This window comes from Gopherus flavomarginatus, chromosome 7 (assembly GCF_025201925.1).
Source record: "Gopherus flavomarginatus isolate rGopFla2 chromosome 7, rGopFla2.mat.asm, whole genome shotgun sequence".
Taxonomy (NCBI): Eukaryota; Metazoa; Chordata; order Testudines; family Testudinidae; genus Gopherus; species Gopherus flavomarginatus.
The window spans coordinates 74,259,145-74,286,254 of NC_066623.1; the positions used below are offsets into that span (position 1 = coordinate 74,259,145).

A 27,110-nucleotide genomic window follows, 5' to 3' on the forward strand; every position below is an offset into this window, starting at 1 on the left:
AGCTGAAGTTGTGTATCTTAGGTCGATTCCCCTCCGGTGTAGACCAGGCCTAAGTGAGGAGTTACTGTATGTGAACTAGAGTTAAGTAAGCAGATGATCAGATGACAAAATTATGTTTACTAATAACACTGCTCTACAGCCAAAATGCTTCTGAAATAAATGTAGTCCAACTTTACTAATTCTGGGTCACTGAGAATGAAAATGATGCTTAAAATTGTTGATTGGCTCTAGTTTTCAAGATATGCTATTGGGTCAGTATATACGACCATTGACTTGGGAATGGCAGAGGGTAAGGGAGTTATAAACGGAAGGGATCTCAATTTAAACCAGAAATGACTAAAATACATCTTTGACTGGATCTATGAATAAATCTATGACTGGGTTTGGACAGTACTTGCTTTTTAGGCAAAACAATGAATGATGCAATCTGAAGCTGGTATTGCGTCATACATGATATGAATTGCATCATGTTATTCCTAGAAGTCATGGATGATGCAATCATAACGAGGCTTACATCACTCTGCTGAACAAATTGCCCTATATCAGCTCTAGAAATCACACAGTGTCTGCTCTTTTATTTGTCAGTGTTTGATTTTGCAAAGGGACACATTTCTGTTTAGCCAAAGTGAGCAGAGATGGCTGGTACTTGTGTGAATAGTGCAGATAACTTCTGCTATGTTTGTGGTGAAGTGACTTTTGCATCACAAAAGCGCAGTATAACCACTATGCTTAAGAAAGCCTATCACCTTTCTTTTGGCTGCAAAATTGGAGATCAGGACAAGAGGTGGGCCCCACGCATATGCTGCAACACTTGTGCAACAAATCTTGGCCAGTGGTTGAACAGGAAAAGGAAATCTATGCCTTTTACAGTGCCAATGATTTGGAGAGAGCCAACAGATCATCCCAGCAATTGTTACTTCTGCATGGTGCCTCCAGTTGGGAAAGGTGTGTCAAAGAAGAAAAAGTGGACTGTGCGTTATCCAAACATTCCATCAGCTATATGCCCAGTACCCCACGGAGAAGGACTGCCGGTTCCTGATGCACCAGAATCATTCTCACTTGAGTCAGACGAGGAAGAGGATGAAACTTCTGGTCCTGAACCATCAATGTCACAGGACCCACATTTTCTCCCATCCTCCTCCTTTGAACCACACCTCATAACACAAGGTGAACTGAATGACCTTGTCAGGGATTTGGAACTACCCAAGAGTAAGGCAGAGCTGTTGGGCTCCAAACTACAGCAGTGGAATCTCCTGGCAGGCTATCAGGGCAAATGGAGCCCATCAATGCTTGCAGACTATTGCTGGACAGTGACAAGAGATGCTCCATTTAATGAATACAAGAGACAAGCCAAGAAGCGCCGAGTAGACACTGAATAGGACTAAACTATGTACATAATAGTTTTTTGCCTTTTGTTTCATAATACATTTTATTTATATAATCCTTTTGCTGCTTTTTAAAGTGTTACATAAACTGAACAGGTGAAATATCATCATGTAAAGCAACCATAAACACATGAAAAGACCTAGGTTTACAATTTATGATTAAAACTCTACTATCTACACAATATACATAGACATAAAATGTAAAAACTTAAATATCTTAGAAACAGTAGCCAATCAGTTGTTTTAATTGTCATATTTGAATTCAGCACATCAAAATACATAATAAATAGCACATTTTATCTCTGAAGCAGACGACTTCTCAAAAATTGTAGACCAGTGTAATGAGTATTTTACATGGCTACAGCTACAATTCAGTTTATAATGTCTGCTAGCTCTATAAAAATAGAGAGGTCAGTAGCAAATGATCAGAGCTACTGTGGAAAAAAAAAAGTTAAGGGTCTAAAAGAGAAAAAAATGCTGTTTTTACCTTCCGTACAGATACTCTGCAGATGCAAGGATCCAGAATGCCTGTAGTGGCACTGGCACTCATTTTACACATAAATAAGAACTTCTTCTTCCAGTGAACAGAGTTTGCCTGCACGACCTCTCTGCAAAAAAGAGGAGGGGGGGGGGGGGAAAAGGAGACAGACAGCCATTATAAACAAACACCTAAAAAATGACACATGCAGTCAAAAACACAAAAGACCATTAGACAAATCTGAGTAAACATTGAGTTGAAGTGGCACAAACATGAATCACTTATCAAAAACTTGGTTTAAATGTCTGTATGTGATGAAAAATTAATTTTTTATTTATTTATTTTTTTTAAAGGAAAGAGTCTAACCATGCTTAGTACTTTTGGTGTTTACTACAGCTCTTGTGATAGGCACAATGCAACATGCTGAGTGAAAAAAATTAACAACTAAGTTAATTTTCATAGAAAAAACGTAATAGATAAGCTGCATCTCAACCATGCAAGGGTACACAGGCTTGACGCTAAGAAGAAAGATGATTGGACTAACTGTTAGGTCAGCAGTAAAGGAAAGGATTTTATTTAAATTAGTTCATTTACTGTGCCAAAAAGTGAAGAGTGAAAGCCAACTAGCTTAAGTTAGGCGTAACACATGGAGGGATTGTACAAGCTTCCCCACACAGTTTGTGCAAGACTCATAATCTGGACATGCAACATCCCTGCCATTCCATTGAGGGCTCCAACATGACTGTTGGCTTCTAAAAACAACTCTTTCCATTTGGCAAAATGAAGACGTTATCAAAGCTCCATTCACTGAGACCTGAGCAGAATTTCAATCCTTATCTTACAGAGATAGAAGACAAGTGCATTCACCCACTGCACCACCTGAGAATCTTACACATTTAAAAAAAAAGGCAAAAAACATAAAATCACATAACACTTGTGTGTGTTTTTAAAGACTACTGAAATATGGCAAATAGTTAAAGTTCTGTCCAAATCCTCCATTTAACCTCAAGACAAAACACAGCACAGGAAGAGGAAGGAGAAGCTTCCCTACACTCTCCAGTCAGTGTGAATCACTCCTGACATGGACAGGGGAAAATATAGTTTGTTCTAACCAAAACAGAAAATTACAATCATGAGCTTTCTGTCTAGGTACAATACCAGGGATTTCATGTCGGAGTGAACAGGAAAGATGCAGTCTTTCTAGCTCATCCTTTAGGAAAGTTTTCCTCTCACTAGCAATTGCAGACCTGCCAAGTGTCAAGCACTGGGAATGACATTCCTGTCTACAGGCCCCATCTCATGCATCCAATAGGGACTAAATAGGGTTTTCTTTACCATTAGTCCTGACCACTGCAGGCCTATCTGGCTGCTTTCTTGTCTTTGTGGCAACTCACAACCTTCATGGACTCCTTGACAGCATGGAAGTGATGGATGCCTCAGTGCGCTGTTCTCAGCAGAAGGCGGACAGGATGGTATCAGAGGCTGACGTAAATAGGAGAGTGGCTGAATAGGATAGGGGCAGATGGCCAATATGGAGGCTATTACGAGCACATGCAGAAGGGGAGAGGCTCCCCAAATTCCTCCATTAGACCCTACATACCGCCATCCACCCTGTATGACAACCCCAGGCTTCCTCTCATGAGTCCCTCCCAATTCCCATCTGCCCAGCAATATCACCCTCCCCAGCTCTTCAAGCTGCAGCTCGCTTGCCTTCCCCCACAAATGTTCCCATTTCTGAGGGGTGCGGAGAATGAACTTCTACCTTCCCCAAACACCTGCTCCCCCTATATCCTATAGGAAGAATCAGTGGTTTGTCACTGGTGAGAGACAACATACATGAAGCAGCACAGAACTTAGCATCTATGCGAGTTCTTTACTTTCTGTAGCTGGATAAGAGATAACAGAAATTATCCGCCCCCCCTTCCCAAGAAGCTACAAAAGGCAAGAATATCCTCCATGTCAGAATTCTCAGGCTGCTTTTTGGGGCTCAGGAACTTCAGGGGTGAGACAGGTAGGAGAGAAATAAACTGCTTTGAAACATTAGGTGCGCCTGCCAGGCTCTTACTTCCCTGCCCAGTTTGGCCTGATTTTGGGGGCAACAAGGTTTGTATGCGGCTTTCTGCAGATGCCTACATCTGACAAGATGCTGTCTATCTGGGGCTTCTCTATCCCTGGTTAGGGGCAAGGTGGATGAGGCTTGCCTTGCTAATTGGTCCCAGTTTTTCTTCACAGCCATTCCCAGAAGAGTCAGTGTATTACAGTCCTGGCACTTCAGGGGCTTTGAGTCTAATTTTTTGACAATTACACATCAGAACAAAAACAATGAAAAAACAAACAAACAAAAGGAACTGTGACCATTGTCTGTGGGGGAAGACAGATGACTGGGGAAAGGAACCTTCCAGAAAGACAGCAGCTGAGGAAAACATGCCAAAAATTCACATGCACTCTTGGCTCTGCTGCCTGATGGTTTTGTGTGAAAAGTAGGAGCAGCATATAATCTGATCTAGTGAGGTTGGAAACATTTCTATTATATTAAAGAATATTCAGAATAGACAAAGATGATACAATTGGAGCAGTAGGGACTGAAGACAGAGGAAGAGCACAGGCCAGATTTTGTTAAACAGATTTTTGTTCTGTTTTGCTTATGCTGATTTTCTTTAAGAGGATGAACAGGATAAGGAGCTACCTTAAAGTTCTATTATATTGCATGCCATCAAAAGAGGCTGTAAATAAGGCCCTACTTAATTTGCAATATTGTGCAATATTAGGCTTCCATTGCAATTCTGACAGCGAGCCCGGACTTTCAGCCCCGAGTGGCCGACAGCAGAAAACTGCAGAAAAGTAACAATGGACTTTAGTTAAGCATTATTTTAATAGATTCAAACTTGGGCAATAACAGTGCCCAACTGAACCTGTCTTCACATCAAATATGAAAATTCAGATGGATTATTATTTTTGTTTATAATTTTATAGCTAAGGCCCTATTTGAATCGTGGGATAATTGTCCTAGAATTGCAGCAGAGTTTGCAGACAAGCCATGGAAAAGTTATAATGGACCTTATTACTGAAAAAAATATCTGAATTTTCATATTTGATGTGAAGACAGGTTCAGTTGGGCACTGTTATGGCCTAAGTTTGAGTCTATTAAAATAATGCTTAACTAGTCTGCTTTTACTTTCTGCGATATTTCAGATTGTGGAGTAACACTCCCATTGGTTTGGCTAGGCAAGACTGTTTGAATAACCTGAACAGCTGTCTGGGCTCAAGGGATAGCATATTTTGAATCCACGTAAGCATTTTCACTGCATCTTTTCCTCCTTTCATATTCTTTAATTAGTACTTTAACAGGTAACGCGCAAACAATAGGAAATTCTTATGCTGCTATCCTGTAGGGTCTTTTCTGAAGCCCTAATGATTGTATTTAATGCCTCACCTTTGCCTACTGCAGGTGCAGTGCTAAAGTAACTAGTGCTTTAAGACTTGACACAATATTGGCACTAAAGAGAGAATTCAGCAGCTATATATAAATACAGGATTCCTTTCTTACCCCTGTTTTCTTGTGGAAAGTATTAGGGTATGTCTATACTACCCGTCAGATCGGTGGGTAGTGTTTGATGTATTGGGGATCGATTTATCGCGTCTTGTTCTGGATGCAATAAATCGATCTGCTAATCGATGCCCGTACTCCACCTCGGCAGAAGGAGTAAGCAGCGTCGGCAGGGGAGCTGCACCAGTCGACTTGCCACCGTGAGGACGGCCTGGTAAGTCGAACTAAGATTATTTGTGTAGCTGAAGTTGAAGTGAGTAGCTGAAGTTGCGTATCTTAGTTCGAACCCCCCCCGCTAGTGTAGCCCAGGCCTTAGATGTTCCTGTACATAAGGACCTTATGAATTATCCCATCCTGATCTCTACTTCCCCAAACTTTGGTGGCTTTGTGGAAGGGTGTGCAGGATGTATCTAATAGTACTGTCATCTTTGGCAAGCTATTTTCCAAAACATGCAGTAACGATTTATTAAAAGCCAGAGGTAGCTTACAAGTACTGAAAATGATGGAATCATGTAACTGCACAGATAAACAGTTCATTCTGATACCGAACTCTTTAATTTACGTTAAAGGGAATTTACAAGTCTCTCTAAGTAGTAATGAGCATATGGATGAAGTCACAAAGAAAAGCACAAAATAAATATTGTAGGATGAGACAGTCATTTATTTTAATAGAAATATATTATTAAAATACAAAAACAAAGCCAGGAGGCATGGCACTGATTACCTTTGTGACCATTTGTTCAATCAAGTCATCTATTCCTAATCACAAAGAGAAGAGGGGGATAATTCTAGGGGGATAATCCTTGTGTTGAAATATCTTGTAAATGTTCATCTCATGTTATTTAAATCTATTTGAATAGTTTAGTTTTTGAAAAGACAAATAAGACTTCATCTATTTTAACTGCTCTTCTTTTAAGTAGCAAGATAATATTCTTCCATTGTTGGACTTGAATGGTTCTTAATCCAAGTGTTCCACATGCAAATGTTAGGTATACTGAGTCCCCAGAGAAAATTCATACAAGGTATGTTTTAATATTTGTGATTTTTCTGCAGACAAATTATCAGTACTCAAGCAAACAAGTGAATAAACTATTATAAACGTGAACTTTTAAGAACCACATCACAATTTCTGAGATTTCCTATTTCATGTGCAAAGTTTTCCCCACTACACACACAAAAAATATTGATTGGTTGCCATGGATATGAACTCAGATGACTATTTGGCAACTATGACTGTGCTAATGGACACACGGGTGAAAGCCTTCCGTTATGAGTCAGTTTCCTATGAGCCTCATTGCATCATTTCACCAAGTAAAAAACAAACAAAGACAGTTGTTAATGCTTGACAAATCAAACACATTTTTGCAACTAACATTATAATGTCAAAAGAAGATGAACACTGGGAGTAGGAGTAAACTAAGAATGATGCAAGGTAACAATCAATATCAAACTTCGCATCAGTTTATTTGCAAGTTAACATGGCATAAGTTATGATCCTTCCTGTACGTAAATAAACTATAGGATATTTGGTGATTTGCTGACACTCATGTGGCATTAAGCCTCAAACATAGGACTAACTATAAATACAGCTCTTCTCCAGGCCAGCTTTGTATGTCTGATACAGACCGGGGGTATTTTTTCATTTTGGGGATTCTGTAGTAGACAGGCCTTTCATCAGCTGAATGCCACTTAGGCCTGGCTTACACTACAGAGTTAGGTCAACGTAAGTCGCCTTGCATCAACCTATTTCTACATATGTCTACACTCAGATTTGTCTCTGGCAGACCTCAGTGCCTCATTACAGCAACACAGAGTGTAAACACTGAGCTTTGTCAACCTCAATAGTCGTGAGCAGCTGTTTCACAATGCCCCATTCCCTGACTGCTCTGGTCACAATGTAAATTCCACTGCCATGGGTCACCTTTTAAAGCTTCCCATATGTTTTTGAAATGCCTCTTCCTGATTGCCCACTTTGGCGAGCATAACTTACACACAACCAAGGTGAGCTGCTAACTGCCCAACTGAGCATGCCAACTCCATGCACTGGTGAGCTCCTGTCTGGAGAAAACAGGAGGTATTGGATCTCCTGGGCCTGTGGGGAGAAGAGGCTGTGCAAGCAAAGCTACAGACGAGCTGTGGAAACATGGACATCTATAAAAAGATTGCATGAGGGATGCAGGTAAAGGGGTATGACTGGGATCAGCAGCAGTGCCATGTGAAAGCAAAGGAACTGTGGCAGGCATACCACAAGCCCAGGGAGGCCAACAATCAATCTGGTGCTGAGCTGCAGACCTGCCACCTTAACAACAAGCTACATGCTATACTTGGCAGAGATCCCACCAGCACCTTGCAAACCACCATGGATACCTCAGAGAAACCCAAGACAGAGACCCCCTCCCCACCCCACACACACAGTCAAGAGGAGGAGGAGGAAGATGTGGCAGGGGCGGGGCTACCAGCTATACCATAAACCAGAACCTGTTTGAGACTCCATCACAGTCTAGCCAGTCCTGCCAGCCAAGCATGTACAAGCCGAATGAAGGGAAAGGGACCTTGGGTAAGCATATGCATGGATTTTTCCTTACACTGTTTAAATTGAAAGATGGCATCTGGTCCATCCTTAAGGTATCATGAGGTGTCAAGAGACAGCAGAACAAAAAAAACCAGGAGATAGAATTTGGTATCTGCAGGATTATGGGAGAAAAGTGGGCAGGCAGCATCCAGAGCAGTTAATGTACATAGAGATGTCCCTTTTCTCCTCCTGAGAGATCTTGATGAAACGTTCATCGAGATACTCTGCAATCCTTTCCTGAACGTTTCTAGGGATGGCTGCCTTATTTCTTCCTCCAGGGTAGAACTGGACTGGAAAAGGCAGGACTGGAACAAACTGGAGGAAAGGAGACAGAAGGGTCAAGGATAGTGGGAACTAGCAGAAGGGTCTGCTCCTCTCCAGAGCCTGGAATAATTCTCTAGTAGGCACAGACTCAAGATTCCCTGAGTCTCACCATTCCATAGATGTCAACAAATAACTGAAATCAATAGTATAGTGCATCTCATCCTGCTCTACTGCTGGTCCATATAGAATATAACAATCTAGGACTGCTAGCTCAAGTGGATTTAAAGGTTTCTATCCTGCTGATGAACCATCTGGATGTCAATATGATGCCACATGATTACATTTTTTGTTTGCATTTTAAAAGATGTAGGAAATTGCACACAAAAAAGCTACATTAAAATATTATTAAATGCCAGAATTAAAATGGCCTGTGCAACCTTCATCCAGCCCTTTTGTGCATAAGTATTATGATAGTCTTTAATTATATGATAACATACTATTTTTTCTATACAGTGTAGCAGATGGACCTACTCTGGAGATAAACCAGGGTTATGCAGTGAAGAAGACTGTTGTCTGTAGGACTCCTGCTTCATTTGTTGCAGAAATTGGAGGATGTGTTGTCAAGTGAAAGGAGGACTTGAGGTTACAGCAGGGGTAGGCAACCTATGGCACGTGTGCCAAAGGGCACGTGAGCTGATTTTCAGAGGCACTCACATTGCCCAGGTCCTGGCCACTGGTCCAGGGAGCTCTGCATTTTAATTTAATTTTAAATGACGCTTCTTAAACATTTTTAAAACCTTATTTACTTTACATACAACAATAGTTTAGTTATATATTATAGACTTATAGAAAGAGACCTTCTAAAAATGTTAAAATGTATTACTGGCATGCGAAACCTTAAATTAGAGTGAATAAATGAAGACTCAGCACACCACTTCTGAAAGGTTGCTGACCCCTGTGTTACAGCAATTGAATGCTGCCCTGGAGAACTGGATTCTATTCCTGCTTCTGCCACCATGCAGACACTTTGTTAAGTTGATGTAATTCTCCCCGAGTGACGTAAGTTACATCAACTTAAGTGGTAGGGTAGACAAGCCCTAAGTCTTCACTAATGTACATATTGTACAGTTAGTCCTGGGGGAATTCTGCACCACTGCGCAATGCAGAAATTAATGTTGCGTGCACAGAATTTCCTTTCTCCCACAGAAATGGGTTGGAGTGCTGCTGGCCACCACTAGGGGCCACTGGACCCAGCAGAGCCTAGCTTGCACTAGAAGACACTACAGGGGCAGGAGCTAGAGGGTTCCTGGAAGCTGCAGTTCCCCACATGCCCTGAAGGAAGGAGACAGTTGCATGCAGAAAACTCCACACAAGCCTGGGACCCAGCATCAGGCTGTTTCTCCCTATGGATCCCTGGTCTCTGGGTGGGTGTCTGGGCTCTGGAGGGTGAGGGGGTGCGGGTGTATTGGCTGGAGGGAGAACCAGGTGTCTGGGCTCTGGGGGGGAGGGGTTGTGAGCAACTGGCCCCTCAGCTGGGCTCTGGGGAGAAGAGGGCAGAGAAAATAGGAACTGGGTTGTCATAGGGATTTCTTTAACTCTCTGCTCCTGGGGGGGGGGGGGAAAAGAGAGAGAGAGTGTGTGTGTATATGTGTGTGTGTGTATTTTTACAGACATACTTACTGACAGATATTTTGAAATAAATTACCAAAATAATTGAAACTAGCGTGATTATATTGTGTTAACTTGACAAACAACATTTGCAGAATTTTAAAATATTGTGTGCAGAATTTTTATTTTTTTGGCGCAGAATGCCCCCAGGAATATACAGTGAAGAGATAACAGTGCTGAAGAATAAATATTTTCCAATAGCCTGAACTTTTACCTGACATGTCTATTTTCCCCTTGAGCTCAGTGGGACTACTGTCATATGAAAGTGTTTGCAGGATCAGGGGTCTAATCGGTACATAATACAATTTAGCAAGACAGTTTGTGGATATAAGACTAGTTGGATCCATTTGGCTTATAACACATATACATAGGGGCAGCGAGTTGTATGGGCCGATGGTGCCCGGGCTCCAACAATATTCAGGGCCCAGCTCCACCAATGTTTGGGGCTGGGACTTTCCCCTGGCCCCGCCTGCCACCCCCTCATGCCTCCCCCTAGTGTCCCCTGAGCCCCCACACACTTCCCTCAGGTCCTGGAGCATCCCTGCCTGTCCCCTGCAGCTCCATGCCGACTCCGCTCCTGGCATCAACTGCCGCCGCAGGGTCCTAGTGCCCCTATCCACTAGTGGCAGGGCAGGTTGCCCTTACCCTGCCCTTCTGCCTCAGACCCTTCCCTTTTCCGGAAGGACCTTCCACCAACACAGAGCCCCCTCCCCCACCTGCAGGCATCACTCCTGCCCCACACTGGGCAAGGGGCAGCAGCAGGGGAGGAGGCCACACATGATGGCAGCCTCCCCCTCTCCCCCACACCCACCACAGGGAAGGTGAGGGGGCTTCCTGGACCTGAGAGGGGCCCTAGGAGCACATACAGTGACAGTGGTGTGGGATGAGTGTGCTGCCGAGGGAAGAGGGGGGCCCTTCCCCCAGAGCTCCTGCTGCTGGCAGGGAGAGGGCTGGGGGGAATCCTCCTCTCTGGCCCCAGCCCCAGGGCAGCCTGCCTGCACCCCAAACTCATCCCCAGCCTTGCCTCACCCCAGAGCCCACACCCCCAGCCACAGCCCTCACCTCCCCACACCCCAACTGCCCGAACCCTCTGCCCCCTCCCAGAGCCCAAATCCCTCATCCCCAGCCCCACCCTACAGCTCTCACCCCTGCACCCCCTCCCTCTGCCCCCCCTGCCCCCAGGCTCCCTCCGAGCCTGCACCCCCTTCTTCTCCACCCCCAAACTCCTTCCCAGAGCCTGCACCCCTCACCCCCTCCTACACCCCCATCCCTCACCCCAGCCTAAAGCCTACACCCAAACTCCGTCCCAGAGCCTGTACCCCTCACCCCCTCCTGCACCTCCAGAGACTGCACCCAGCACCCAAACTCCCTCTCAGAGCCCAACCTCTCACCCCTTCCGCAATCAGACTCCCTACCAGAGCCTGCACCCCAGACCTCCTCCCACCCTCACCCAAACTCCCTCCCAGAGCCTTAGGCAGGTGGGGGGGAGCGGAGTTTGGGGGAAGGAGGCAGGTTCTGGGCACCACAAAAATTTCTATAAACCCGTCACCCCTGCATATACATTGTATTTTATGGCCACATTTTGTCAGCATATCATGCTATCTTAAGACGTTGATGTATATTTGGCTCTTTTGTGATCTCATGTTTGAAGAATAAGTGTTGGGAAGGAAGTGAAAGGCATTTACAAAGCTGTTTTACAGTTCTGAATAAGACTGTTCTTAAAAAGGGAAGATTTCCAAAGACAGATGGCAGTTAAGAACCCAACTCCTAGTCAGTGGGAATGGAGCACCTAACCCCATTAAGTTTCTCCCCAAGCAATTATGTTACCAGACATTGGGTGAACACTTAAAATATTTTGGAAAAATTTTGTATGTGTGTCATAAATTAACCGTATTGTCTGCTATGCACCCGTTTTTAAATCATTCTTCGAAACATTTAACATTTCCCTTAAAATGCTATAAAGTTAACTACTTTGAGCACACAATTACCAACTCTTAAAAAAAATACTAGTGCAGTTTGCATTTTATCACATTAAACAACAGAAAGACAATGCTCACTTAAAAAATAAAGACTAAGCTAGTTTGCAAATTCTGCTGAACACTATAATGCCTTCATTTTATTGGTACTTGTCACTGTCAGAGACAGGATACTGAGCTAGGTGGGCCATTGGTCTGACCCAGTATGGAAGTTCTTATATTCTTATTGAAAAGATTTGAGTTCACTTATATAGGAATAAAGCAATTCATTCCGGAGCCAATAGCGCACACAGTCCCTAAATTGGCATAAAGGACTACTACAAAGGAATTCTATACCTTCCTCTACAAGTGCAGCAGCATCTTTGTGACGCATCCAACTCTGCCAGCCAAAATTTTAGAGACCCGCACTCTGGTTTCCTGTAATATGAGCACATAGCTTACTGTTCAGTACCATTTTAAAACCACGCTCCAAAGGAGGAAAAAAAAAACCAACAAAAAAAAAACCAACAACAACATCACCACATTGCAGGATCAAGACCTAAGGCCCCTCACTCTGCAAACACTGAACTCACATATGAAAAGTTAAGAATATGTGTTTTCAGCATTGGGGTCTCACTTTGACATCACATAGTGATAAGTGCAAGGTAAAGGAAGGACAAGGTTACAATATAGGCATCTGCTTGGCTGTAGTCTACTGTCTTTTAACATAAAGAGATTTCCCAGATGATATACATCAATTATAGAAAGTGACTAAGGCTATGTCTGCACTACAGAGACCATAGCAGCACCGCTTTGGTGCTGTCAGTATGCTGGCAAAACTCCACGGTGTGGAGGATTTTTTCTGTCATTGTAGGAGCACCCTTGCCCCGAGTGACAGCGTTAGGTTGGCATAGCTATGGCACTCAGGGATGCGGATCATGTGCAGCTCTGACTGCCATAGCTACATTAACCTAAATTTTAAGTGTAGACCAGGCCTAAGGCAGTAGCATCTGCCTATAACAGTAATGGGATGTTAGTACCTAAAGTAATCAGCACATGAAAATTATGTTACTGCTAAAGAAAAATCATTCAGCAGTGTGTTAAACAGAAATGAGATGAGAGTAAAGTGTTGCTGGTCTGAAGTCCCTCCTCCCACCAAAAAAAACCCCCAACAAGCATCCCAGTTATTTGAGACTACACTTCTGTGTAAGGTTACAGTTAGAAGTCACCTACTACAGGACAGACTCAGCAAAGAAAGTAACAGAATGCCACTAGCTGTCACCTTCAGCCCCCAACTAAAATCTCTCGAATGCATCATCAAGGATCTACAACCTACCCTGAAGGACGATCCATCACTCCGAGATCTTGGGAGACAGGTCAGTCTTTGCTTACCGACAGCCCCCCAACCTGAAACAAACACTCACCAGCAACCACAAACCACACAACAAAAACACTAACCCAGGAACCTATCCTTGCAACAAAGTCCAGTGCCAACTCTGTCCACACATCTATTTAGGGGACACCATCATAGGACCTAATCACATCAGCCACATTATCAGAGGCTCGTTCACCTGCACATCTACCAATGTGATATATGCCATCATGTGCCAGCAATGCCCCTCTGCCATGTACATTGGTCAAACCGGACAATCTCTACGTAAAAGAATAAATGGACACAAACAAGATGTCAAGAATTATAACATTCAAAAACCAGTCCGAGAACACTTCAATCTCTCTGGTCACTCGATTACAGACCTAAAAGTCGCAATATTACAACAAAAAAACTTCAGAAACAGACTCCAACGAGAGATTGCTAAATTGGAATTAATTTGCAAAATGGACACCATTAAATTAGGCTTGAATAAAGACTGGGAGTGGATGGGTCATTACACAAAGTAAAACTATTTCCCCATGTTTATTTCCCCCTCCTACTGTTCCTCGCAACTTCATGTCAACTGCTGCAAATGGACCATTTTGATTACAACTACAAAAAGTTTCTCTCCTGCTGGTAATAGCTCACCTTAACTGAGCACTCTCGTTCGAGTGTGTATGGTAACACCCATTGTTTCATTGTCTCTGTGTGTATTATATATATTTTTGTTCCTACTGTATTTTCCACCGCATGCATCCAATGAAGTGGGCTGTAGCCCATGAAAGCTTATGCTCAAATAAATTTGTTAGTCTCTAATGTGCCACAAGTACTCGTTTTTTTTTAGTTGATTCAAAAGTGCATGGTCCAAAACTCCATTTTGGTATAATTATCTGTGATGCTGGCAGACCCGGTGCCAGCTCATGCCAAGGCCCGAAGACTAACAGAACACTGTTTAACACAAGTCTGGTTTACTTGGGAGGTATTATAGTAAAAACAGATATTAGTATAATAAAAATGTGTTTAGACTTTATGAAATGCTAGTAGCAGGCTGCATGTATTTATCTTACTTATAATATCTGTATCCATGCTATAAGGTAATACTTCTGTGTGTGCTCTATAACTGTAAAATTTTTGTTCTGAAACTCTGGAACTCAACTAGGTGGGGTGGGGAATTAGAAAAACCTCACTTTACCTAATACAGAATGCTGGATTCCTACAGAAGGCATCCTCTCCTGATCACCAGGAAAGATTACTGAGTCCAAATGGGCCACTGTAGAACAAAGACTTTGTCAATTGCTCCACCCCTGAAGAGGTTATATGCAGAACTGTTCATCCCATCAGCTTGAACTCCATGGAAGGGGGGGATTAGGATCCCTTAACAGAAGGAATTGGGGTCTCTTTATGCTATCTGGACTCTGATGGACAAAGATTCCTAAACATAAGCAAGAGATCCCCATGCTGCTTGGCATGGGTCAGCCCTAACAGATATACAGGGCTGCTTATTATATCAACTTATATAACCCTTTTAAATCTAAGATTGTTTCTCAATTGTGTGCATACATCTCCAGTTTTAACCTTGTAAACAGTTATCTTTAGTTAATTTATTACAGGATTGGCTACAGGCACTCTTCGATTTGAGAGCCGAGTACAACTGACCTGGGGTAAGTGACCTGTCCTTTGGGACTGGAAGTAACCTGAACATTGTGTAAAGTGACCATCTATCACAAAGTCAAGCTTGCCTGGGTAGCAAGATAGACTGGAATGCCCAAGAGGACTGTCTGTAACTCCCTGTTAAGGCTGTATAGTGCCTGAGGTGTTGACATTTGTTACTGGGCTAGTGAAATCTAAGCATAGAGCTCAAAAACAGGTTGGGGTTTGTGCCCTGCTTCTTAAGAGTCTGCCTGGAGGTTGGTATTCTCATTCATGAGCCACTCCAGGCAGTGTATCTTTATCCTCATAAAACACTTCCATCCACAGAATCAAAACATATAATTCAGTAAAGTCTGTGACTAACATATAAGGTAATTTAATAATAAGCACTGAATGGCAATATAATTTTTTACACTGATTTCTAGCTGTTCAGCCTTGAAAAGTTTCAGCAAGTAATCATTTTGGTAATGACATTAAAGCAAAGCTGTAATCCATGTCATGGACAAATAATATATTGGGGTTGGATATTTATTCTCTCAAGGATTTACTGAAGAAGTTGACAAGCCAAAATAGAAAAAAAATATATAACTGCCAATGCTGCAACTTCCACCTGGTATCTGGAAAGATAAAAATCAAGTTACGTTCTGTCTTATGTACCATCAGCAGCAAATAAATATTCTGCAGTCAGAACTGAGCTGACAGTTCTGTTGCTGACGTATGAGGCAAAAAGGAATCCAGCTGTCTTTCCACAGCTGCATTTGCTCTGCAGGTTGACAAATGGAATTATTCCTGTTAAGTACATGGCTCAGACACATACAAGAAATAAGGTGCCATTTTTCTATGGCCACTTTTATGTTAAATACTTTTACTGTGATTCTCAAATTACATAAAAAAAGTGAAAAGTGGCAGTAAAGTATCAAACAGAAGACAGAAGAAGAGTACAGTATAGGCTGCCTTAAATCAGATATTCAGATTATTAATGGACACTGCTGACTGCAACCATGTGTTACACTAACTGGGTTGCAGGAGCCTGAATATTCTTATTTCCACTTTTTTACATAGAATGGGTAAACTGTGCTTCCTTTCTAGTCATATTATGTTATATAAATTAACTCTAGTCAGAAATTTACTTTAAAAAAAGTCTGCATGCGAAAAAACAGAACATAGTCACGTTACATTAGGCACTAATTTTCTTGGCTTTCTGTCGACAATATTTCAGCAGCCAGACTTCCATATTCTTATTCCATTAACATTCTTGTTGATAGATATGGAAGAGACTGGGGGGGCGGGGCGGAAAGGAATGTGACTACAGTAAATAAGTTTACATTCCCATGAGCTTTTAAAATCAATATAACTTTGCCCTTACTGAAGAGTCCATGCTTTAGAACAGCATGACTCTTATTTAGAGACAGAGTGTGTGTCCGTATGTGTGTGCACTATTACTTTCTAACTGAGGAAATAAACAAATTTGGGGAAGCATGTATGGCCAATCATTTTATCTAGCAGAATTCTATCCAAGCCTTTTCTAGCTTCTTCCAAGCTGTTGCATCACACACACAACACCATGTCTAATGAGAAGACAAGAGATGCTCTAAAGCCCATTCCTAAATGCCAACAAAACTTGCAAGAAACATTTTTTTTTAAGCTTCAGAGATGGACACCTCACTTCTGAGTCATCTAATCTTTCTGCAGTGGTTCATTAATGGCCATTTCAAAATAGGTAATCTAATCATAAGCAGTAAATAATTTAAGCGCAAGTCCACAATGACAAAGCTCCAAAGGTAAAAGTGCTGCTGTCACCTTAGTGCAAGGAAAGAAGTATACTGCATGCTTGAGTTTAGTACATTGCACCGTATATTCCCATGACCCAGCCAAAACACACAGTAACCAATGGAGCCCTGAAAATCTGCGAATATCCGCGGACCACGTTTGCGGATTGGATGCAGATACACATTTTGTATTCAGCAGGACTCTAGTAAACACCAAGGACAGTCAATAAAGGGCTCAACTGCTTGCTCTTACGTGTTTCTAAGTTCAGAAGCTTGCTAGAAACAAACAGAAAGCGACTATGAGATGGATGTAATTGTTACCTTCTTTGCAAATGTACAGTTACCATGATGCATGCACTAGAGATCAAGCAGCAGAGTGACAACCCATAAGTGATGTACTTACAGCGCGGGCTGGTGGGTGAAGAGAGTTAAAAGCTTTTAATTCTGAGCAGAGGATACTGCCTTTATCGCAAGGCTACAGAGGCAGAGGGCTGCAAGGGTGGGGGCGGCATGAGGTGTAAGACTATTTGGAGGCAGAAGGGCTGCACAGCGGCGGGTTTGCAAGGCGCTCCGGAGAAAGGCGGCTGCACAGGTCCCTGTGGCTGGGACGTGGGAGGTCTGCATGCACCGCTCGCCTGACTGGTGCCAGGGGCCGCGGCGCAGAGGGGCAGGCACCTACCGGGAGGACTCCCCGCTGAAGCTGCCGCCGTCCAGCAGCCGCACCTTGCAGAAGAGGATGCCATTGACGAAGGGCACGGACGAGAGCTCGTCCAGCTCCAGCTCCACGCGGAACTTGAACTTCTTCTTCTTCATCATCATCATGAAGGCCATGGGCGGGGGCCGGGGAGCCTCCGGCCGGGCCCTCAGCGCCTCGCCCCTGCCGGCCACCGCCCGCCTGCCGCGCTCATGGCTGCTGGGACGGGCACGCCCGCCCCCTGCCCACGGTGCTACCCGCCCGGCTCCCAACGGCGCCTCCTACTACCGCCCGCCCGAGCCGCTTACATGGCAGCCGCCGCCTCCCTTTCAAACCAACCCGCCTCCGCTGTCCGAGGGGAGGGGGCAGCGCCGCGCTGAGCCCCAGCCAGGGCTGCAAAGGCCGGCTCTGCTGCCGAGGCGGCGGGCGCGCGCCTCCAGCGGCCCGGACGCGCCGCGCCGCCAGCCGAAAGAAGGAGGGAGAAAGAAGGCGGGCGGGCGCCTCAACGCACTAAACACACGGAGGGGGGCGGGCAGGAGGGAGGTGCTGGAGGAGGCGGTGGCGGAACTGGTCGAGCGCGCTGCGCTGCTCTGGGGCTGGCGACGGGGCTGCCCTGGCTGCGCTTAGCGCTCCGCATGGGGCTGCTCCCCTGCGTCCTCAGCCCGGTGCAACGCACTGCTCGGCCGCCGTGCTGCTGCGCGGTGGGCACCTGCCCCGGGGATGTGCGATCAGAGACATCTTCAATCCACGGAAAACCTCCCCCGCCTCTGGAGAGCCTCCATGACCGCTTCATGTGTGCAGTGGAAAGCATAGAGTGTAGGGGGTGATTATCTACGGCTTAAAATGCTGGCAGGTGACTGATCGGGCACGTCCGACGTTATGAGTAGCACTGGGGATTGCAATAGAAGAGAACAATTTAGCATGATCTCACACGTGGACATGTGTCCATTGGGGTTTCCAGATATAGGCCACCATCCTGCAAAGGCTATGCTTGCACTTTATGCCTGGGAGTAGACCCATTGAAGTGTTATTTAACAAGGTCCCTCCACTCAGCAGAGTTGGCCAGCTGCAGAGGAAGCAGAAGGTTGTAACCCGTTCAGCAGCGTAAAGCACTTGCATTCCCAGTGCATTTTGTTGGGGGTGGTGCCTCTCACTGATCCCACCACAGAAACAAAGCCCATTATTTTCATAATGATGACAATTTTTAAATGTATTATTCTGTAGAAGTTATAGAAAAATAAAACAGATCTGAGTTCAGTTAGAGGGTATAATTGTTCACAATTTTATTTTATTCTTGTGAGCAGATTAGCAGTTGAAACTTCAACTCTGAAACATCTAGACTCGTTGGAGCTCTAGGTTCAAATCTTGGCAGAGTCCAGTTCTTTATCTTTCTATAGCAGCTTACTCTGTGTAAGGCTAGTACTTTAAAAATACATACATTTTTGCTCCAGTTTCTGACCCCTATGTCCCATTCTGACTCTGTCATCTATCTGCCAGCAGTAAATTACCAGTAACAGTTATCCAGGACTGTGCAGGTTGTCTTCTCAGGGGAGGGGAAATCAGTGACACTGAGTCTACATATAAGCTAAGTAACTTGTTTTATTTACACATATACATCAGTCCTTGCACAAATGGAATCATATCACACAGCATTTTTTCCTAGGACTGAACATTTGCTCACATACTAGAAAGAACAATTTGTAAAATGGTGTAATGCCACCATCTGGTGACACCTGCTGTAATATAATGTTATGCTGGACAAAACCTAGTTGAAGCTAGTGGGTGTAACATCACCCAGGATAAATGTATAAAGCCATTGAGCCCCTTTATGGAATAGATAGCTGGAACAATGCTCTACCCCAAACTCAGGCCACATGTAAGGCTAGAGTAGAAATTGAGCCAGGCAGATCAAAGGGTTTACCAAGAGTCTGGTAACAAACACAGAAGTAGTAGATTATTGAAGCTCTGTGCATGTCTGTGTGAGGGAGAATCACTCCAGACTCAGTGAAAGCAGTAGAAAGCCAGGGCCAGTCAGAGGAGCAGGTGTAGCATGACCCTGAGAAAAAAGTTAGAGTGCTTTTGGGTAAAGTGCTGGCTGGAAAGATGCTTGGAAGCTATAAGAAACAGGTTGGCTTATGGAGCAGGGGGCATTCCTAGTCAGTCTGCAGGAGAATTGAGGAAGAGCTGCAAGGAGCAGGGAGGCTGTGGCAAGGAAGCACCTGGTGTACAGGAAAGATAGCTATTGTATTTATGTTGAACAGTTTTATTTCTGGGTTTGCTAAAGATTATTAGTACAATCTAGAAATGGTGCCTTGAAGAGAGATCCTGAACAGACTCTGGGTTTGCTGTTTAATTCTTCCTGCACTGGGGAGACAGACCAGCAGCCTACACAAGTCAAAAAGTTTGTTTTAAAACATGTAAATTAAGACAAGGAAAATTATATTATAATTTAATGATGTACATGTAGGTCTAATGTGAGTAATCTACAATTATTTTCTCCCCATATTATAGAATAAGCTTCTAGGGCCTGATGTAAAGCCCACTGAAGCTGATGGAAATATGCCCCATGATTTCAGTAGGCTTTGGATCAAGACCTGGCATAGCTCAGTAAATCAGCTTTTTTACTGCTGACATATGTTTATGTTCTCAGATCTCTGATTTGGGGAAATGTCTTTCATTTTCTTAGTATAGAGAAGGTGGGTGAGGAGGTTATATTTTTATTGGACCCACTTCTGTTGGTGAAAGAGACAAGCTTTCGAGCTACAGAGAGCTCTTCTGCAGGTCTGAAAAAGCTCTGTATAGCTTGAAAATTTTTGTCTTTAACCTACAGAAGTTGGTCCAATAAAAGATATCACCGCACCTACCTTGTGTCTCTAACACAGAGGTCGGCAACCTTTCAGAAGTAGTGTGCCGAGTCTTCATTTATTCACTCTAATTTAAGGTTTCATGTGCCAGTAATACATTTTAATGTTTTTAGAAGGGCTCTTTCTATAAGTCTATAATATATAACTAAACTATTTTGTATGTAAAGTAAATAAAGTTTTTAAAATTTTTAAGAAACTTCATTTAAAATTAAATTAAAATGCAGAGCCCCCCGGAGCGGTGGCCAGGACTCAGGCAGTGTGAGTGCCACTGAAAAATCAGCTTGTGTGCCGCCTTCGGCGCGCATGCCATAGATTGCCTACCCCTGCTCTAACATCTTTGGACCAACACAAGTATAACACTGGTCAGACCCTTACTGTGACCTTTCTGGCCAAAAGCTTCAAAATTAAAAGTGTCAGAACTATGGATTTCTTAGTATATTTAGAACCTTTAACCAAGAGGAGATCTCTTAAAATAGCAAGAGAGAGCTTTATCTTAAGTAAAGGAAAAATTCTGTAGGCAAAAATCTAGCAACTTGAGATCATCAATATAAATGTAAATTTGATTTAAAGCTTCACCTAATAATCTGTAAGAGTTAGAACTTAAAAGCTTTATTTTAGGGAAGCCTTATAAGTGCTTAATATATTGGATATGATTCAAGCAGGTATTTATTGTGGCTAATCCAGAAAATTTTAATAGCTCCAAGTCCCACAGTCATATTAGATAGGATTAAAAAAAAAAAAAAAAAGGGAGGGGAATATATCCTCATGCTTCAGGTATAAGCCAATCACTAAGTGACAGGAGCCAAGAAGAATTTTCTTCTATACACAGACTATTCCATAGCTGTACATAAGATTTCTCACACCTTCCTCTGAAGCATCTAGTACTGGCAACTGTCAGGATGCAGCATAGTAATTCCTATGTTTCTAAGTTCTGTGCACATTCTGCAAGTCAGAACAGTATTTCACATAGTAATTGATTTTAAGTGTACTATTCTCATAAAAATGAAGTTGTAGTTTGCAAAGAATAAAAAAAGAAATAAAAACTGGCTGAGGGACAACCTCACTACATTTAAAGCATGAATGTAAATGTAGAAGTAAAAAATGCCTTTTAGTGACTGATCTTAGCTTATTTTTAAAGGGTACACCATTAACATTAAGCTCCAACCTTGCAAAGATTTATACATGTTTAACTTTAAGCACCCAAGTAGTGTCCAAAGGATCAGGACCTTCATGTTTTGCAGTTTTTAAAACAAAAACAAAAGTAAATTGTTTAAGGGTTTAATCTTGCAAGGTTCTAAGTGTCCTCAGACAGTGCTTTGCAGGAGGTGCTCTGTATTTCACAGGAACATCCTCTGTATTAGGGACTCCCAAATCAGTAAGGGCCTGATCCTGCACAATTTAAGCCTGTGAGAGTTTTGCCATTGACTTTGGTGGGAGCAAAATCAGGCCCACTCAGCATATTACTACTGTAAACTAAGGACAATATTAATTTCACATTACAATTTTACTTTTTACCTACTGGTTTTTGTGGATTTCTATTTTGGATGGACTGTAATCACAACGTAAGTGGGTAAACCAGTGACTATACTGTGGGACTAATGGCTGTGATAACTGCCTGACTAGCTCAAGCCATCTCTCTGCTCTGATTGGAACCTGGGAGCTGTACTTTGGTGAGCCTCCACAATGCAGTGTATGACTTATTTGTTCAACCAGGCTTTTGATCAATATTTGTAACAGGGAATGTGTGTTTCTCCTAACAGTTTTGTAATGTAACATTTTTACAGAGACAAAGCACCAGTGAGGTTTGGAGAAGGGCACAAATTAATAATTTGTGATTAAATAGAATATTGACTACAATGGTATTTCCTTTCTGATTCCAACAATACAATGTACTTTCTCACTTTTTTTTTAAATATACTCCAGTGCCAAGTGTTAGAATGTGACAGATTGATTAGAAAACAGGATGGAACTAAATCACAGAATTAAATGTTTGATAAGGAAATATTTTTGATTGTATAATATTCAGATTCCAAAAAATACACTAATGTCTTCTAACATCTTATTGTAGATGGGAATCTAGAACAGAATGCATCTCATCTATGCAGAGAAGAAAACATTCATTTCATCATCCTAAAATAAAGAAAATTGGGCCTTGAATGTGTTTTACCCAAAGTTAATGTATTTGCATACTGTAGTTATTACCCTCTGTTTTCAGGATCGTTACAAAATGCTTAAAGCATTTTCGAAGAATGAGACAGGACTCACTAATGTATGTTTTTTGCCTAATGCAGAATTCAGAGATGGGGCCAAATTCAGTCCTGGTGTAAGCATACTACAACTTCATGACAGTCAGTGAATTTAGGCCAGGACTGATTTTGGCTCATGGAATAGGCAAGTGTCATAACTGTTTAAAAGTGCATTATCAAGAAAGCCTACATATCCAGCAAGAGCCATAATACCTGGTGCAGGCACTGAATCAAAATTCAGCTGAGTTATCTGTCCCCCCGCCCCAACCAGGCTATTAATAAGATTTATTAAGCAGGCTTATAGTCTTTAGATAAAGAGATATAAATATACTCAAGTATAAGTGGTGGTATTGACACAATTGAAATATTTGTTCTTCTTCGAGTGATTGCTCACATCCATTCCAGTTAGGTGTGCGCGCCGCGCGTGCACGTTCGTCGGAAACTTTTTACCCTAGCAACTCCAGTGGGCCGGCAGGTCGCCCCCTGGAGTGGCGCCGCCATGGCGCCCAATATATATCCCTGCCGGCCCACCCGCTCCTCAGTTCCTTCTTACCGCCGTGTCGGTCGTTGGAACTGTGGAGCGCGGCTTAGCTGTCCTCCACGTCCCTAGCTCTCCTTGTTTTTCTATCGTTATCTCTATTGTAGTTGTTAATTAGACTGTTAGTTAGATAGTAGTAGTTAAGTGTTAAGTAGTTGTAAATAGTTTTTCGCCGGGGGCTTAGCCCTTCCCGGCACCCGGCACCGGGCTCGTGCCTGGTTCGCCGGGCTTCAAGCAGTGTGCGGCCTGCAAGAAGCCTATGCCCACGAGCGACCCCCACGACGCGTGCCTGAAGTGCCTGGGGGAATCGCATAGATCCGACAAGTGCCGCATCTGCAAGGCTTTTAAGCCAAGGACTAAGAAGGAGAGGGATCAAAGGCTCCGGACTCTCCTCCTGGAAGCGGCACTTGACCCGGCGGCTTCGCAGGCCGTGATGTCGGCGCCGGCACCGGATCGCACCGGCACCGAGAAGACTCCCCGGCACCGACCTTCTCCGGCACCGGGGACAGAGCCTAGGCCGTCGAAGTCCACTACTCCGGCCAGGCACACCCGAGTGGAGCGCCCGGCCTCAGCATCGGCCGCGGCGCCGCCGGCACCGTCGACTCCGGGCCCGGCGGGTCCGTCGAGTCCGGTGCCGCCAAGCTCCCCCATGACATCTGGGGTCGAGATAGTGGTGCCATCTACACCAGAGACCTTCGCCTCGGCACGGGACCTCATAGCCATGACCGAGCCCACTCAGCTACCACCCCCGGTACCTCCGGTGCGGGTTGTGTCAAGAGGCAAGCCTATGATGTCGGCACCGTCCCGGGACTCTCGTTCTCGCTCCAGGTCCCGACATCAAGGTCGCTCCAGATCCCGCCGCCGCTCGCAGTCCCGGCACCGCTCCCCTCAGCGGTACCGGTCGCACTCGCGGCGCCGGTCGACACCGAGACGGTCGCGGTCAGAGTCCAGCCGTCGTTACCGGCACCGCGAGTCCAGGAGCCGATCCAGACGTTCGCCGCACCGGTCGACCTCCCGGCGCCGAGCTGGTGGCAGGTCCCGGTCCCGGTCGACCTCCCGGTACCGAACCGGTGGCAGGTCCCGATCCCGGCACCGAAGCGGCGCCCGGTACCGATCCAGATCCCGGCACCGTGGCAGAACTCGGTCCCGCTCCCGGCACCGTTACGACTCCCGGCACTGGTCCCCGGCACCGAGACGATCACCCGTGCCGGCCCGCGCGGACCATTACCATCCAGGGTCCGCTCCGCCATGGCCCTCGAGGCAGCCGTCCGTGTCTTCGCTGGCGGACAGTGGGTACGCGCTGGGCACCGACCGGCAGGCGGCGCTGTTCAGCGAGCCTCCACAGCAGGACGCAGCCCCACAGCAATGGGGTTTCTGGACACCCTGGGCGTATCATCAGGCCCAGGGCCCCCAACAGCTCCCTGCTAGGCCGGCGACTGCAGAGCGCAGGGCACCTGAGGCCTCGTTGTCTCGCCCCCCTCCCTCCCCGGATGGGGAGGAAGGATCCAAGCAACAGGACTCCACTTTGGCTCCTGAGGCAGAGGCGAGGGCCGAGGGAGACCCCCCTTTAGACACCTTCTTGCCAGGGGTCTCCTCATCTTCTTCCCCTGATGAAGCGGTGGCTGGGACCTCCTCCAACAGCCCCCCCCCGCTGGACCTCAGGGCGCACCAGGACCTCCTCCGGCGAGTAGCCCAAAACCTGAGTCTACAAGCCGAGGAGGTCTCGGAGGTAGAGGACCCTATTGTCACCATCCTCTCCGCAGACGCTCCCACCAGGGTCGCCCTGCCGTTCATACGGACCATCCAGGCCAACGCCACCACCATCTGGCAGTCCCCGGCCTCCATTCCTCCCACTGCGAAGGGCGTCGAGAGGAAGTACATGGCTCCTTCTAAGGGCTACGAGTACCTCCACGTACACCCGACTCCGTGTTCCCTGGTGGTCCAATCCGTCAATGATAAGGAGCGTCATGGTCAGGAGGCTCCAGCCCCCAAATCCAGGGAGGCTAGGCGGATGGACCTCCTCGGCCGTAAGGTGTACTCGGCGGGGGCGCTGCAACTCAGGGTCTCCAACCAACAGGCCCTGTTAAGTAGATACGCCTTTAACTCCTGGGTGGCAGCAGACAAATTCAAGGAGCTGTTGCCACAAGACGCTCGTCAGGAGTTTGCGGCCATCTTAGAGGAAGGCAAGAAGGTCGCACGCACGTCCTTGCAAGCCTCTCTGGACGCTGCGGATTCGGCTGCCCGTACCCTCGCGTTGGGTGTAACAATGCGTCGCCTCTCCTGGCTGCAGGTTTCCGGCCTTCCGCCGGAGCTCCAGCACACAATACAGGACCTTCCTTTTGAAGGCCAAGGGCTGTTTTCGGATAAGACAGACCCTAGACTAAAGAATCTAAAAGACAACCGCGTCATCATGAGGTCACTGGGGATGCACACTCCAGTGACGCAGCGCAGACCCTTCCGGCCGCAGCAACAGCAACAACAGCGCAGGCCGTATCTCCAGTTCCGCCAGCGGCAGGACCTTAACAGGCGCCGCGGCAGGAACGGAAGGCGCAGGCACTCGGGGAACCAAGGGGGCCAAAACCAAGGCTCCTCTAAGCCCCCGCCTGGTCCCAAGCCTTCATTTTGAAGGTGCGCCCGAGGGCGCAGTAACAGTTTCCCCATTGGATCCTTTCCCCCCGTTTTCCAACCGCCTTTCTTTTTTCCTCCCGGCGTGGTCCCTAATAACATCAGACCGCTGGGTCTTACGCACGGTGCAGTCGGGATACCGCCTGCAGTTTGTTTCATTTCCTCCTCCCCGCCCCCCTTCCTCGTCCCTCTTCAGGGACCCCTCTCACGAGCAATTCCTTCGGCAGGAGGTGCAGACGCTCCTCCGCAAAGGAGCTATAGAGGCGGTGCCGGAGAACGAGAAAGGCAAGGGGTTTTATTCCCGCTACTTTCTGATCCCCAAGGCCAAGGGAGGCCTCAGGCCCATCCTCGACCTGCGAGAGCTCAACAAGTACCTGGTGAAGTTGAAGTTCCGCATGGTTTCCTTGGGGACCATTATCCCATCCCTGGATCCGGGAGACTGGTACGCCGCCCTCGACATGCAGGACGCGTATTTCCACATTGCTATCTGGCCACCCCACAGACGTTTCCTTCGCTTCGTTGTGGGGTCTCTGCATTACCAATTTGCAGTCCTCCCATTTGGCTTGTCCACGGCCCCGAGAGTGTTTACGAAATGCATGGCAGTTGTTGTGGCGCAGCTTCGACGCAGTCGTATCCACGTGTTCCCGTATCTGGACGATTGGTTGATTCGGGGCACGTCGGAACAACAAGTCTGCAACCATGTCCGTGTGATCACCGACATGTTCACCACTCTGGGCCTCTTGGTGAACACAGACAAGTCCACCCTGGCCCCCACACAAAGGGTGGAATTCATCGGGGCCGTCCTGGACGCCACTGTGGGCAGGGCCTTGCTGCCATTGCAGCGGTTCCAGGCCTTGTCGGCAATCGTGCAACGACTACAGACAGCCCCCCTGACGTCAGTGAGGACGTGTCTAACCCTGTTAGGCCACATGGCGGCCTGTACTTTCGTGACCAATTACGCTCGGCTCCGCATGAGGCCACTCCAGTTGTGGCTCATCAGTCATTACAGGCCGACAAGACAGCCACTAGATATGTTAATCACGATCCCCCAGAGGGTCTTAGATTCTCTCCGCTGGTGGCTGGACCAGTCAGTGTTGTGTGCGGGTCTCCCCTTCCACCCATCTCAGCCCTCGGTGTCCCTAACAACAGATGCCTCAGATCTCGGCTGGGGGGCCCACGCAGGGACCCTGAGGACGCAGGGCCTGTGGTCCCAGGAGGAGGTGGGGCTACACATCAACATGCGGGAGTTGAGAGCGGTCCGTCTTGCTTGTCAAACGTTCTGTCATCAGCTCCAGGGTCGTTGTGTCGCGGTGTTCACCGACAACACGACGACCATGTATTATATCAACAAGCAGGGCGGCACCAGATCCTCCTCCCTGTGCCACGAGGCGATACGACTCTGGGACTTTTGTGTAGCCCACTCCATTCACCTCATGGCTTCCTTCCTCCCCGGAGTACGGAACACGCTGGCGGATCGATTGAG

The 27,110-nt window shown here is 45.8% G+C and overlaps 1 protein-coding gene across 3 annotated transcripts in view; it reads right to left on the reverse strand.

The window, feature by feature from the left end:
- The window catches only part of EEIG2 (EEIG family member 2), a 38,285-nt gene extending 20,515 nt beyond the window's left edge, over window positions 1-17,770 (reverse strand). For 2 of the 3 annotated variants that reach the window (XM_050963465.1, XM_050963464.1), the window contains exons 1-2: window positions 17,340-17,770; window positions 1,873-1,993 (exon numbers count right to left, since the gene is read on the reverse strand). In XM_050963465.1, the coding sequence (XP_050819422.1) occupies window positions 1,873-1,993; window positions 17,340-17,491 (273 nt within the window). In that variant the 5' untranslated portion in view covers window positions 17,492-17,770. The other variant, XM_050963466.1, reaches the window with a different exon arrangement.
- Between the last annotated feature and the right edge of the window lie 9,340 nt (window positions 17,771-27,110).